This window comes from Anoplopoma fimbria, chromosome 16 (assembly GCF_027596085.1).
Source record: "Anoplopoma fimbria isolate UVic2021 breed Golden Eagle Sablefish chromosome 16, Afim_UVic_2022, whole genome shotgun sequence".
Taxonomy (NCBI): domain Eukaryota; kingdom Metazoa; phylum Chordata; class Actinopteri; order Perciformes; family Anoplopomatidae; genus Anoplopoma; species Anoplopoma fimbria.
Genome location: NC_072464.1, coordinates 13,918,974 through 13,934,395, shown reverse-complemented (window position 1 = coordinate 13,934,395; position 15,422 = coordinate 13,918,974). Strand labels below are relative to the sequence as shown.

Below are 15,422 nucleotides of genomic sequence, written 5' to 3'. Positions count from 1 at the left end.
TTAACCTGTTCTTTTGTTTTCTGGGTGATCTTCTGGTGCAGTTGGCCAAGGTCCTGGCTGTTCTGTTGACTCAGACTCCTGTTGGCTTTTGTTTTCTCAGTGTTTCCCTTTGTTGGAAATGTACTGGTGTTCACAGCAGAGTTCCCAGTAGGAGTAGCAGCACTCCTACCATTCACTGTGCCATTTACGCCTACAGAAACTGGAATTGTGCATTTCTTTAGATGGATACTAATGAGAACAAGCAACAGCAGTCAAACACATTAGGCTTTAAAGCTTTGCTTTAATCTATAACAACATGTAATAACTTAGGCAGGAGCTGGCTCTTTTTTTACCTGAGGTACGTGACTGCAAGTAAGTGGGATCGTGGTTTTTGAAGGTTGATGCAAATATGGGATGCAGACCTAGAAGAGGAGGGAAGAAGGACGCTGCTCCACTGGTATACGCCTCAGATGGCCGCCACCACTCTGGAAGGGATATTGCGAGATACCGTACAGTTAGGCACATATAGACAGTTTATCTTGATATGCAGAGAATTCAATCTGCCAACATTTTATAAGAGCATGTTTTATCCAACCAGTTAAAAGCACTAATCACTCAGTTCAAAACAAAACATTGCATTGACAACAAGTGACTGTGATTTCATCTCTTTATGTTGAGAGTTCAATAATAGCGGCAAAGATTCACCTCATCTACTAGACATGTCACAGCTGCATCAGTTTTGCAAGCGCAGCAATCTTCTGAAACAGTATCTGCTTTCTAAAACCTACATTTACTCGGTGCTGAGTGTCATGATATCACCTAAATAGCACGCAATCACATATCATGGAGAAAATCTTTTTATGTTTTTTGACATAAAAACAATTTTAGCGGGGGGACTAAACAGGGAAAATAAGTTAATGTTAATTTCTACTTGTGTTGCAATGGAGTTTGACATTTAACCTCCCCATTAGAATAATGATATAATCCAGTAAGTCACTAAAACAATTTCCATGACAGATTAAAAAATATATATTTACTCTACCATCAAGCAAATTTTCCTCTTTACTTTCACTAATAAAAAAAACCCATTGCATTTCCTACCTGGAAATGTACCAAACTGGGAGTGAGCAGCTAAGGCGGACAAACCCAGACTTCCAAGGCCTCCAAACTCAGAGCGGCCTGAACTTGATGTGTAGAGCCCAAAAGCTGGATGGCTGACCAAAGGAAAACCATTGGAGCGGCCAGAAATATTTGAACCTTCATCACCAGTCACCTGGAGCAGATGGCCTGGAGAACAAAGGACACAGTTCAAAGAATGCTTTAATTATAATCTATTGATGTACATATTATTTTCTTGGTTAATCTCCTTATCTAAAAAGACAGTCCATCTTGATATTCTAGATACATATTGTTGGAGTTTGATTTATCATAATAAGCCAGCACTATCAAGTATGTTAAATGTTTTAAAGGACGCATATATTGGTAGTCCTTTGGACTGAAAGCTAAAATAAAGTGTGCTCTGCATAGATTTAAGTGTGTGGATATCTATTCTACCAGTTTGAGCTTGTTTGATACTTTCAGGACCTTATCTAAGATAAAGCCGGATGGAGCGGTGGTTATCCTGCATAAAGCACACACATGAAATATGCATATCGAAACCAGTATGAATATAGTGTGATTTCAATGGTTTAACATATAACCTTTTCGACTTGGTGAATGAAGATATTTTTTTTAAACTTCAAAAACCCCCGAAGCCATTGGTGTCTCTTTTACCAACTTCTTAAAAATAACCAGGTCATGCCTTTTCACTTGTTCTAACTGAGTTAAATTCACAAGAAGGGGCTACATAAACATGTTTCTTAGATACCCTCACCTAGTTAAAGCAATTACAAAGCTTTTAAAAGTATGAAAGCTTTTGATCAGTTATATTCAAAGTGGTCTTGTGGTATCTTTCTTCTACTTCCCACCGGGTATAGGACATCCCTTAAAATAACTCAATTTACTTGATACTCATAACAGCTATGTGATTACAGAGGTGCCAATGTGCTTTGGTGTTCAGTCCAAAATAAATTATCTGGGAAATTTCTGTGCACGTTTGGTGTGGGGCTCTGAAAATGAATAATTTATGAGAATGTCTCTAATGTGTTGTTCATTGTGATAGCACAGCAAAATAATAAAAAAAAGAAGAAACACTTCATTTTGGGGCATCTTATCATGGAAGAAAAAAATAATCACAAACCGTAGTATGTAAATTTGCACATTATTTTGTGGTCAGGGGTAATCTGACAGCTTATGCATCACCGCTCCTCAATGCATAATGGCTTTGACCACAATTAATATTCAGAGAAAACAAGAGGATGTTGGCGGCTGCATGCACACTGAGAGGCTGACAGACATGTCAAATCACACAGGATAAACTGGAGCTAAAGGTTGTCAAAAGACATTCACAAGGGCGTACACAAAGCTTTTTAATTGTGGGCATTCATTAATTCAACGGTCTTTCTATTCCTATCAAATTGTCTGTAACATGTTCAGACTTGGAGGTGTCTTAAGCCCCCTTATTGTTGCACAATTTTAATTCAGCATATTCAACACATTTTTGTTGGATGTCTCCTATTAATATTTTTTCACTCAGGTCTGTGTGGAATTGTAGTTATAAAGTGCATACTGATTGTAAAGTCAGTTGGTATTGTGCATTAATTTACATTTATAAATAGCTTGTGGATTTAAGGCTGTTTTGTCTGTGACTATTAAAGCTGTTTGAAGCACTGCACACTCAAAACTTAACTTACCAAAACATAACTTATCAACCTTGTCCAAAATGTGGGCAGAATTAAAAGAAATAATGACTTAAAACTTACCAACATATCAAACAATTAACTTTACGTCAGATTTTATATTGCGCCTTGACGCGCAAGTCAACGTAGTGTGTGTGTGTGTGTGTGTGTGTTTATTTATGTACCACAGGTGGTGAGAGGGGAGCTGGCTGCAGGGCTCGGGGCCGGGCAGCACTTTGTGGAGGGGGTCTTGGGTGGAGCAGGGGAGGAGCTGGCTGAAGACGAGGCCATGTGGAGGGAGGACGGGGCTGATGGCGGGGAGGCCAGTCGCTCTCCGAACTCCATATCTGTCGAACACAATCCAGTCAATACTTGGAGATGCAGGAAAATGAAAACTGAGACTTAGTTTCTCTCCGACCCACATGAATTACTGAATTACCGCCAAAACATGATTTTAACTACTGACGTCTAAATCACTCACTTGTCATCTTGTCATGTAAAAGCTCTCAACAACTCTTTAACGTAAAATGTCTAATAGAGCAGTAAGCCTATTGGGACTATTGGGAACACATTTTTATTCATCTTTCCACAATTTTTACATCAAGTGCACAATGATGAATAAACAGGAGGTGTAATCATAGTCTCCACCATTTTCTCTGATGACTCTCAGACAACTGTCTTTCTTCCCATCGTCCAAATCATGCCACAGAGATTCTAGTACTATGCTCTTTAATCAGCCCCACATTTCCTGGATTTTCCATTATTTATGCCACTTCACATCCCCCTGATCACAAAAGCCCACATCTGAAATCCTCTTTAGCGCATGTTTCCCAGGTTGTGTTTTACAGCCTGCCTTTGTTATTGTATTGTACATTACTCCAACCATTTCTAGATCTCCCTGGTGATTCTCCTCTGGACGAGAAAAAAAAAACAGGAGCGGCTGATTAATTTGAGGAGACAAAGCTACCCTCTGAATAGCAAGTATCATCCCTCACCAGAACAGCACTGATGAGACGTAAATGACATGAAAGCTGCAGCCATGCTTCACTGGAAAGGCCAACATTTCCTGCGGTAGTGTTAGTTTGTGCGGAACAATGAACAAAGGTGCTTTCATATTTATAAATCAACATAAAAAAATAATTTGGTGATTTTGACCTTGCTACATCACACTTCACCTGTCAATCAAAGATGTCAGGTATGCTAATTCAATTCAAAAACCTCTTTTCTGCATATTAATTATGAATCTGTACAAATTATATTAAACATTCAACAGGGTGGAATTTTCTTTTGACAAGGATTAAAGATAAAATGTGTTACAAATAAATTTTGCACACTCTAAATGTTAGGGTTAATTCATTTTACAACAAATTGCTGCAGATATGATCTCTTACTGGGTAATCATTTTCTACTGCATAATAATTTTCTATCGATATGAGACCTGTGAAATATCTGGAGTATTCTTTCCTTTATAAATGTTTAAAACAGCTTTACAGTTGAATTTATGTTAGATTTATCATATTCAAAAATATGAGCAAAAAGCAAGAAATGCTCTAAAGGGAAAGACTGTTTTTCAAAATCTACAAAGCCCACCTTGACTTCATCACAAGAAATTAAAATGGGCTTAACAAGCAAATAAGCTTGAATTTATAGGCAATAAACATACAACCACAGAGGCAGCAAGTGCGGTCTGCTGGGTGTTTTTAAATTGATTTGATGGATGTATGTACACCATCTTGAGCTAATGAAAGCATGTGAGGTGAAAGACAAACAGCAGGATGCAGGTCCTTTGAAAGCACATGCTTATATACCGGAGAAGAACAAATGACTCTAATTGAAAGAATCAAAGTCATGTCCACATATATGACTCCACACGCATAACGCAGCTTGTCCTCTCTGAGAAAACATTGCTCTTCAAAGGTAATATAATGAACTTATTCACAGAATTGAAGAGATTCTAATTAAAAAAAGCACAAAACACCATCAATCATTTGAATGTAGGCTGGTTGAACTATTCAAATAAACAATCTAACCACATATACAAAACACTCTGCAAGCAAACATTCACATTATACAACATTTCTCATAACAACAGCCCTACGTCTCTAGGTCCTCATCAAACAGGGCGGAGAGAATGCATATTCACATTTCTGTCGCGGTGAGATTTTTTTTCTTCTTTTGTTTGTATAGAATGGTATCAATGCTACTAATTCTCTTGACACTTTGGCTATGCAAACTGGCTTGTAGATAAGGAAAAAAAAAAAAGGGGTGTAATTTGCTTATTTGCATATTCCTACTCAATGTCATGGGTAGCTGGAGTCGATCCCAGAACGCATAGGTGCATCATGCAGAAAGTAGTAAAAATCCTTCATCGGATTGCCAGTCCATCACAGGTTTATTTCAGCCGTCTCCCATATCCTTGACATGCATGTCTTGCAGTGTTAAGGGGAACTGAAAACACCAACAGGACCAATAAAACTCCAAACAGAATAAGCTCAGAATCAAACACAGGAACTCCCCTGCTGTGAGGAGGTAAACCAACAAATCCAACATGTTGTCAAAATGGCTGACCAGAAATCATACACTTGGCCTCAAAGTGTATGCACTTTGTTTTCTTTTTGGCTCTTTCCTTCTTATATATTTATCTGCTATTCGAATCTTTAAAAAATGCCAGCACTTTGTATCATTTTGATGATGTTACTTGCTGACCTGGCTCTTATTGTCAAATACCTCATATTCTAAAAGCTTACAGGAAGCTGTTCGCTGATTTATTAGCTTAAATGAATGGCTTGACATTTTGAATACGATTATTTAGCTTATCAGGGCCACATTAACAATTATTTGAATGAGCGATTAATCTAATTGATTAAAGCTACTTATCATTACAAACCTACTTAACAAAAAGACCGGAAATACTTCTGTATTTTTTAAGACATATAATAGAAGACATAGAATTAACTAGTGAGCTTGTTTTCCAAAGATTTCCTAGACGTTTACAAATTATATGGAAATACTGAAAAAAAAATGTCAGTGTGCAACAATAAACTGTTAAAATATGTTTTTGCATCACTAATAATAAACATTTATTATTAGCATATCATTGTTAACAGTCAAAACAACTATTAACTAAAGATTATAAACTATCAAATTACCATTTATTAATAATGGTCATTATAAAGTGTTACTGTGAGCTTTAGAGGTTATGTTTTTGGTGGGTTTATTTTGGGTGTAGCATGTATAGCTGCTGGGTGTAGCAGCATATTTACCATACAGATTAAAGAATAGCAACAATCTCATCTAACTCTTGGCTATAAATCAGCATGTTTCTCAAAATGTCACAGCATTATTTTACCAGATTGTTGTTATGTTATTGGGTGCACGTAAGCGTTTGTTTTGTGTTCCTTCCTGTCCATGTTATCTTCTTTCACAATAACAGATGGCCGTTGCTAACAATGATAATCCAGTAACATAGTCATCAGCATGAATCAGCAGTATTGGGACTGCAAACATATTGTCTTTTCAGCTAATGGAGGGCACACGCAAGAGAAAGCGGTAGTGCATCAGAGGGTCTTGACACTGTTCTATGATACAGAGCTGCATCACTCAAGATCCTTTGTCTGTTCTCCAACAATCTGTGATGAAAGTGAAGTAATGAAAATAAAGAGCAAGTGGCTGAAAAAACTACATAAAACAAATAGGATATGGATTTATTCCCTCAGTAAACATTGTAAACTTGAGGTCTTATGGTCTCAATACTTAGTTTCAAGTCTTCTTCGAAACAGCACGATGTTTATTTCGTACATTATGGTCCATTTTAGAGTAAAATAGATCATGTGATCGACAGTTTGCTGCCACTACTAGAGCCGTATACAGCGTCTTTACGTCATTCCTCCACATTCCAAATATATTTTTTTCTGTTCATTTTTGGAAAAAAGAAAACAACGTTGCAACGGCCATAATACAAAAAGGCGACGCTGAAATCGACGAACTAGACGCTTCAAATCGTCGGTCAACAAACCAGTGGGTGACCTCACCATGACTACGTCCACTTCTTATATACATGGTCTATGGTTTACACACACACAACATGTGCAGGATAAGAAATGGCTGTAGGCCAGGCTTTTATGGTCGAAGAATGACAATGGAGTGCGTGTGGTCGCTGTGGCTGCAGTAGGTGCATAACAAGTTCAATGGTACACCCACAGTTCAGTTGGAGTACCATGCTCCTATGCTTTTCCATCATTTCTTTATTCTGCCCATGTCTTCAGATGACAAGTTATTGTTCCTGGCCTTGACTCCTACTCTACGTGGAAAGTGATGAAGTACTGTGTCCGACCCATCCCACCAGCTAAGGAAGGAAACTTCAGTCTGACCTGCATCAAGGGGCAAAACTACAGTAACGCACAGCATTACTCATAGAGTAGAGTCAGACAGAAGGGGGGTTTCAAGGCCAACTATTGCCCGCTATGTTTGGTGATGTTGAAGTGGGGGGATTTATGTACCATTAAAAAGATTTTCTTTGTGTCCATGGAGGTAATTTCAAATAGAAATTAACAGACTCCGTGCAATAAGGTCAAGGGAAGTGGTCATTTATTAATCTGACACTACAAAATAGGTAACATTTATTGTTCAAAAGGCAATTAATACTTATGAAGGTAAGTTTGAGCTAATTTGGCAAACAATCAAATGTATATAACCCCTTAGCAATGGTGTTTACCACACAGTCGCAAGAAATAATTATTCTATCAACAGAAAATGAATCCACACTCTTAAATGTGAGGATGCCTTTCTCTGACATTGTAAACAGAATTTCCACCTTACTTTTTCGAGGGTGTTTTCATTTGATGGGTGTTCAGCATGCTGTCAAAAGAGCTGTGTAGAGTGATTAAACAGGAAAACATGGCATTGCTAAACAATCAATACTCTGGATCACAAGCTGGTTTACCATTCATCTCAGGTTTGATCTTGGCAGTGAGGGTCCCTTCTTTTTTTGCATGTTGGGAGGAAAAATAAACCATGTATTCTAATTATGTGCAGGGATGGTTTTCATCGAAGGCTGAAAGGTTCAGATGAAGATGCTGGATATCGGCTGTAAAACAACTGGACCTATTGAGCAGCTGATCGACTGACTGTTACTGTTGGGTGGTAGATGGCAGAGCAGTGCTGGTGACACTGTAGAGCCAATGGGATGCTCGGTGTCACTGATTCGGTCGTCTGTCACTAAATGTGATCCATAGCAAGGCCTGCGCTAGTGTTACTAAACACCTTCAACCACCATCTATTCACTGATTTGCCTGTCTCTTATGCATCAGTGTAATCACATCTTTGACCTCCTATGCAAGAACGCACACATGCTGCGGGCCCGGCAATGAGATCCACCTGCGCTCACACTGGAGGGACAGTAATCCATTATTGCCCTTGAGAATTACCACAAAACACAAAGTGTAGGCATTCTGTTGTCATCATTCTTAGAGGAACATTCATCTTTTAGGGAGGCCGTCACGCGGAAAAAATTAATTTCGGTTTGCATCGACTGCTTCAAACAAATATTGAATGCTACCACAAAAACATTGGAAAAAGCTGGTGGTTAACGAAGGCAAATGGACTCTGATGAATGATCTGAGGCCTCAGTATGACAAATGTTTCAAGAAATGCATTTGTCCTTCACAGTAGTGTTGGCACAGTTTGCAGCTTGCATGTGGATCATTTTCATGAGGGGTGTTCTTCTGGGGGTGGGAGACCCACATGTTCTGCACGGACTGACATCCATCATGAACGCGTTCCTAGAGCTCCTGCTTACTGCCGCCCCATCAGCAGCAAGCATTAGCCATTACATGTGTAGCTCAGCCTCCAGTTTTTAATTAGACACATACAGAGAGGGAGGTAGAGAGGGGGTAGAGAGAGAGAGAGAAAAGGACAAGTAATTGCATGCATCTCCCAATCAACTGCTATTAAGCTGTTGTTGTTGTTGTTGTTAGCTTAGAAAATGCAGGTCGTACAGGAAGAATGGTACCCCTGGATGACAATGTCATTTTTCATGCGTTGCTAGGGCAGTATATTTTCCAATAGAATGCTACACTCAATATTAACTGAGAGCGACGGTAAACCGGTTCGTTGCAATATGAAGCCAGTTCTTGGTATTTGTAGTTTTCAGAAAGGCAAGCCACAACGTGATCACTACACATTACTGAATTTACCACTACACCATCCTTGTTTGATCTTGCATTATTCGTTCACCATCATTTGCTGCAGGCCTCATTATAATGAGTATTGGTCTCTGTATTCTGAATAATGTCCACATGGTTCTACTGTTCAAAAATAAGGTGGTACTGCTAGTAATTTTCTATTTGCACACTTTGCAAACCACAGATTAGACATACAGTAATGATTTGGAGAGGCAAAAAAGGTTTCTGCCTTTTGGTGGGAACAATGTACCCATACAGAACTTAACTTGATGTTTACAAAAATGTTTACAGGTAACATTTGTTTTCTTTGAGATTACTTCTTATTGGATAAATGAAAACCTTTGCTTTTTAAAATATGTTGACATGCCACTGATAAAAAAACATAGATACGAGTGTTAACATAGGCCACTCTTATTTGTTAAAGAAGTCTTCTTTCTGGCACAAATTAAGTGTTCATGTGTATGATCAAAATTTTAAGAAAACACTGTGTTCATCACTTTGTGTGAAACTCCAATTACCCACAGGAAGCAAGGTGGCAATGCAGTTGGACTGTGCCCGAAAATGTTATAAATATTCAGCATTTGAATATCTCAGTTTGATATTATTGGGTTGTGAAAGGTGTGCATTTGCATGTAAACAGGGGAAAAAAACAGCTTGAATATAAATCAGGTGCAATCATCTGACAGGGAGCATAGTTACAAATTAAACATGAAAGTAGGATGCTGGTGCAAAGGTTATTTGTCATTCTGCGCAACTAAATAACACGTAGCAGAGCACTCCTTCTACTATTTTAGATTCAACTGTAAAAGAAGACGAAGACATCCTTGAGTCATTATAATCATTTCTTATTTACTTGGTAAACAAACTGCTGCAAGGAGGCAATTTGGATTATGCTACATAACTACATTATGTAAAAACTCTGCCTGTAGTTGTTATCAATCAAGTATCTGTTTGTTGTCTGTAGGTGGACGGTGATGTGGTGTGATTCTGACTATGTATCATGCCAGAGACAGCGAGGACAAAAGTCCAAGGCTTTCTCAGCCTTTAAGGCTTGACACCGCAATGCCAATAACACTCTCATGCTTTAGATGATCAAAGAAACAGCATTTATGTACGGGAAAACATGGGGCCTAACAGGGCTTTAACCCATTTCTCCCCACTGTCAGTGTCCAAGATGAAATAGAAGGCAGCCAGGATCAAGGTAAACATCACTATCACGGCTCTTTCATTCCCGACTCCTCTCTCTCTCTCTCTCTCTCTCTCCAAAGAGCACAACATAAATCTCATGGCAACCGTAATGGGAAGTGGGACTGCGGTGTGCCAAATGAAGCAATAAAACAGATCCCGAGTGTCCCTTTCAAAGCATTAGTCACACAGTGTCCATATGTCCACTGCTTTATTGAAGCAGGCGATGCTGGTTACATTGAAACAAACACCTGTGCAGTGCGCACACACTGAATGTCCTAAATGAAGGTCAATGATACAGGGGAAAAAAAGTGAGATAATCAGGAATTTTAACCTCATAATTTGGCACTGCTCCCTCACAGCTAGATAATGTCAGGCTGCCAAAAGGAGAAGACAATTCTCAATAGCTGGACTCTTCGCATCAGCCTTCTGAACCATGAGACCATACACTCATAACACATTCTTGGAACACAAAGAAAAAAGGAGGGCTCTCAACACTTCAGACAGGATGAAGCAGGCATGATTAAGACAACAGAGTAACATGAAACTCTGACGGATACGAGACTCTCCAGCTTTGACACATTCAGACTCTGATGATCAGTATTTTTGTCTTAATGCCAGTAAGAGTGGTCAGTGATGATTTCAACAATCTGCAAGTGTGTTGTGAGTAGCTGAGATCAGCTTTGCACAGCCAGTTTAAGCATAAGGGAAAAAGCTAGTTTTTTTTTTATATTATATTGTATGCCAGTCAAACCCCAGAAATGTCATAAGCAGTGTGTGTGGCAGTGAAAATACATGCAATAAATATAGTATTAAAAAGAAAATCAACTGTGAAATGAAAAACGGTGCTCCATAGGTTAAACCTGTTGAGAAGCTGTCAGCAGCTGACAGGTTTCCCAAGCAGACAAATAAAAAAGAAACAATTAACTCCTTAAGGTGGACAATGCAATAAAGTGGTCCACACCACAGGTGCACTGTCTTTTCGATTCTCACTTTGTTAAATCCAGATATTAAAGTTAATGCTTTAGGTGATTTTAGACACTACAAAATTATTCACTTTAAAACAAATAGGCCAATACTGAATAAAAACATCAGTGTGTAGATTTTTTTAATCAACTCCTTATACTTGGCAGAACATAAACAGAAAAATCTGTAGTTTACAATGGGAACGGTTTAACGAATTACATTAATAATGAAATTTGAATTGAGCCAAATTAATGAGTTTTTGCTGCATATTTTAGGCTAAATATGTACATTCAAAATATCGACTCACTTTCACACATGCACTGAATTTGTTAAGGCGCTGGCAATTCTGCATGTGACCATCAAAATAACACTGTTATCTGTGCAGAGGCTGCACAAGAGCCACAGACTGAACAATATGGCTCACAGACAGTCCCTGTTGACATTCTGCTTGTTAGTCATTGAATCAAAGGTTATCAGAAACCGAAGTGTCAAAGGCAAATACCTAACAATTTCGCCATCTAGAGTTCTTTGTTCCTAGCACCAGATTGCAACTGGGTTTCACATTGTAATTTTAGGAGAGCAAAAGGATGAAGGTTATAAAATGAATGGACCATTTCATTATTTAAAAATACTTATTATTGTGGCATAAAACACAGGACAATTGCTTTGAGATGAGGAAGAAGAAGAAGAAAAAAGACTCAAAACACCTGAAATTCATTGGAGACTTAATACTAAGCGCACAGTACATGCAGCTGTGGCTTCAATAAATGTGGGAGAGTCACTTGGGATACTCATCAGACTATTTTTATTTTGATGAATGTGAGGGTAAAATAACTAATTTCCTGTCTGCCTATGAGCCATGTTCAGAAAAAGAGCTTCTTCTCTGCTGCTATATGAATATTTTCATCACCTGCTTGCACTACTTCAGACACTGTGTACTCTACAGTGACATGGAGCGTTGCTAACAATGAGTATAAAGGTACTGAAAACCACTGGCCACTTCAAGCAACCATGATAATAAGTGGACATTTTAATAGATGTGAAATATTATTGTACCAGGCTACAACCAAGAGGACGGAGTTTCGGAAGCAAGTGCCTTTTTTTCTAAAAACAAATCACATTCAATTTGGAAGACTACAGGAAATAGGACTGACAATGTATTTTTGATGCCAATATGTATTCCAGAGATTACTCAAATTAGATGCTATATGTTTTTCAGGGGAAAGAGGCAGTTTAAATGCATTTTGGCAACAGAGCCTAGTTAAATTATAAAAAATGAAATATTTTGTAGGCCATAGTTCCTGCTCCCAAAAAGTCCATGCTCTCTTGCAAGTGATTTCTGATAGGACAGGAGCTGCAAAAGGGGAAGTTGAGTTGAAATTTCACAAACCACCAAACAATGTATAAAAACTGTGTTAATGATCACTATAAGGACTAGGGGTGGGAGTTTCTTTGATTCTGACAGTAGTTTCTTTGTTTAAAAAGAAAATACGAATGTGCACAAAGGGACTTTTAGTTCGTGCTTTTTGGTCAAAAATAGCCAAACAGAGTCATTTGTTTTTGGAAAAGGAAATGAGGGAGGATGGGTTCTAAGGAAAGCTGGCATTTGATTAACAAGCAAAATGGCATCATTAACCACTTTAAAGAGGTTCAAAACATGCATGCACAAAATGAATTAGAATTATACCTGCCCCAATTTTGGGTTGATCATATAAGAACTATTCCTCTTAATAATAGTGAGGGCTACCTAAAAAGCATCTAATTCATTTACCTGTGACATTTCATGTTTTTAAAAAATCTACAGCCCTGCCTTCAGGACAGTATAATATCAGTCTGGAGTGGGCCTAACTATTATTGATACGTATGTTCTCTATCTTTAATAGGATTATTATATTATATATTATTATAAACGCCTATAAGCCCAATGAGGAGCAGCATCTGTCCTTGCTAGTATTGCCACTGCTGGGCAGTTGTATGAGGATAAATGAAACAGACCACCACAAAAAATCTTACTAATGAAAATGTTTCACACAGTTCCTCACCCTCCTGAAAGACAGAAAAGCCTGTTGAGACAAGCTTTATGTATGGTTAACATTCTACAGTGTTTTCTCCCACTGTGAAAGAAATATCATTTACCTAACTGACAGATACCAGTGACCTAAACAATTAACATAGATATTCATATGTAATGTTAATGCAACATTAGTGCAAACAGGACATATCTTAATTTTTTTTTTAATATGTTTTGTTTGTAAGAAAATAAACTATACAAACAATAACAACATATTTGGAATTAATAAAGATCAATATGTTGACCATCAATATAATGAATAATCAGAATCTGTGGAAAACACTTTTTCTGAAGGAAGCCACTCAAATCCAAACATTTCCTCCATGATATTAAGGCTAAGTGGATACAATATCCATTTTACTGCAGGAGGACAGTCAGTGCATAACAATGAGAGCTGCTAATGAAATCAACCATCAAGCTGAAATACATACATATTAAACTGGGGTCTCAATGTCATTTGCTTTTTGCATCGTTTTTAAATTTTACTCATTTTTCCCCAGGTTAATTCAATATTTTATTCTGAATTAGATTTGTTTACAGCCGAGAATAATGACTGCATATCACCATTTTATTCTGTGTGCCTGTGTTATCTGGGTAATGAGAAGAGCCATTACCAAATTAATACAATATATAGGTTTATTCGCCTAAACATTTTAACCTTAGCAAATTATCTACTTTGAGTCAAACAATGTTAATGAAAACCAATTGTAGCAATGCAATATATCTGTACTCCTAAAAAGTCTCTTCCATTAACAGTTTTTTTTTAAAGAACTGTTGGAAATCAGTCAAATCAATTACAATTACAGCCTAACAACATGAAATAAAGGGAGCTAAACAGCTGCCATGTATTGGTTTTGTATCCGTCAATCTTGCACTGATTTACTTTCTACTGTGCTTAAAACGGTAAAAAAAAACTACAATTTGCTTCCTCATTATGCACTAACAACAAACACCAACTTCATAATTACACATTCAATCTCTCTCTAACAAAAAGTCATTTGGGTCATTTTCTACTAGCTTAGTAAACAATGAAAGTGAGATAATTGATCATGTGCAAGGGGATCTCTTTGAGCGGCAGAAGGTCACCGCCCGCCAGACGAGCTGATAGGGAAAATGGCGTTGATGCTCCCAAGCTGCCATTTTTCTTCCCTGACAAAGACTCCATCTGCCACCAAGCCATTTGCAGCCTCCGAGTTAGAATATCAATGATTTCTAACCATTCTACAACTCGCCGTTCACCTTGGTGTCACCTCTAGACCCGTCTGAGCGCTGACACCACAGTTCCTCTCTGCTAAGGTCCTGTGGGCTGCCAACAAAACTCTCATCCAGCTAAGTGGCATTTGTGCTGCTCAAAAACAGTAAGCATTTTATTAGCATTGATAATATTTGAGCGTTTTGAGATCTATAATCAAGCAGTTACAAGGTTTCAGAATGTTTTGGTTTACTCTAAATAGAACATATCCTTGCTCTCATCAGAAGAGACTTTGGAAGCTTTTTTTCGAAGACAGGATATGCCGGATCTTTATAATTTTGTAAAGACTTAATGCCATCGGTTAAGAAGGAACAAGAGGCAGCTGGCCATGACCGCATGAGACAATTTAATTTTCCACACTGCCATCTGCACACCTCAGAGACTCTCTTACAGGCCGACAGTCTTCCAACAAGCTCCCCAGTAGACCCTGTCAGTGTTGTCCCAAAACTCAGTCCTGTCCGGCCCAGACCTCTCATCCCAGAAAAGAAACATACAGTAATTATCTCCACTTCATCGACAATAAACCAGCCTCTGTAACTGCAGCTGCCTGGAACGCAAACCACTTTTTCCAAGACTAACTTCCTCCCAGTTAAGTGGCATTGCATTCACTAAAAAATGACCCCACTACAGGTAACCTGCTGCGTGATGCTGCTAAATGTTGCACCATTGCTCTGGTCCCTCTGTGTCTGACTTGCCTGAATCAGCCATGACGTCATCATAGGCTGATAAGACAGGTGAACCATCAACCGTTTCAGTGATGTGCTGTCACATAAAAAATTCAGAATATGTTCTGAGAAACCCTAATGACTAGACAAGGCTAATACGAGACAATATCTCTCGATTACTTTTTCCAGAAGCAAAGATCTTTGCCATTAATTCATTCCATAGCAACCTTTAATTGCATTTTTTTTCCTTTGTGGCAGGAGAAGTTTCCTTTTCATGTTATATGCATTGCAGAATTTCAAGATCTCTGGTATATGTATGTTGTTGTATTAAACATGTAGGTGCAG

At 38.2% G+C, this 15,422-nt stretch overlaps 1 protein-coding gene across 1 annotated transcript in view; it reads right to left on the bottom strand.

Moving 5' to 3' along the window:
• Positions 1-15,422, bottom strand: part of LOC129104370 (bromodomain adjacent to zinc finger domain protein 2B) — a 45,396-nt gene that overhangs the window by 18,749 nt on the left and 11,225 nt on the right. The window contains 4 exon segments of the mRNA XM_054615029.1: positions 6-199; positions 333-464; positions 1,081-1,266; positions 2,942-3,103. Coding sequence (XP_054471004.1) covers positions 6-199; positions 333-464; positions 1,081-1,266; positions 2,942-3,101 — 672 coding nt within the window. The 5' untranslated portion in view covers positions 3,102-3,103.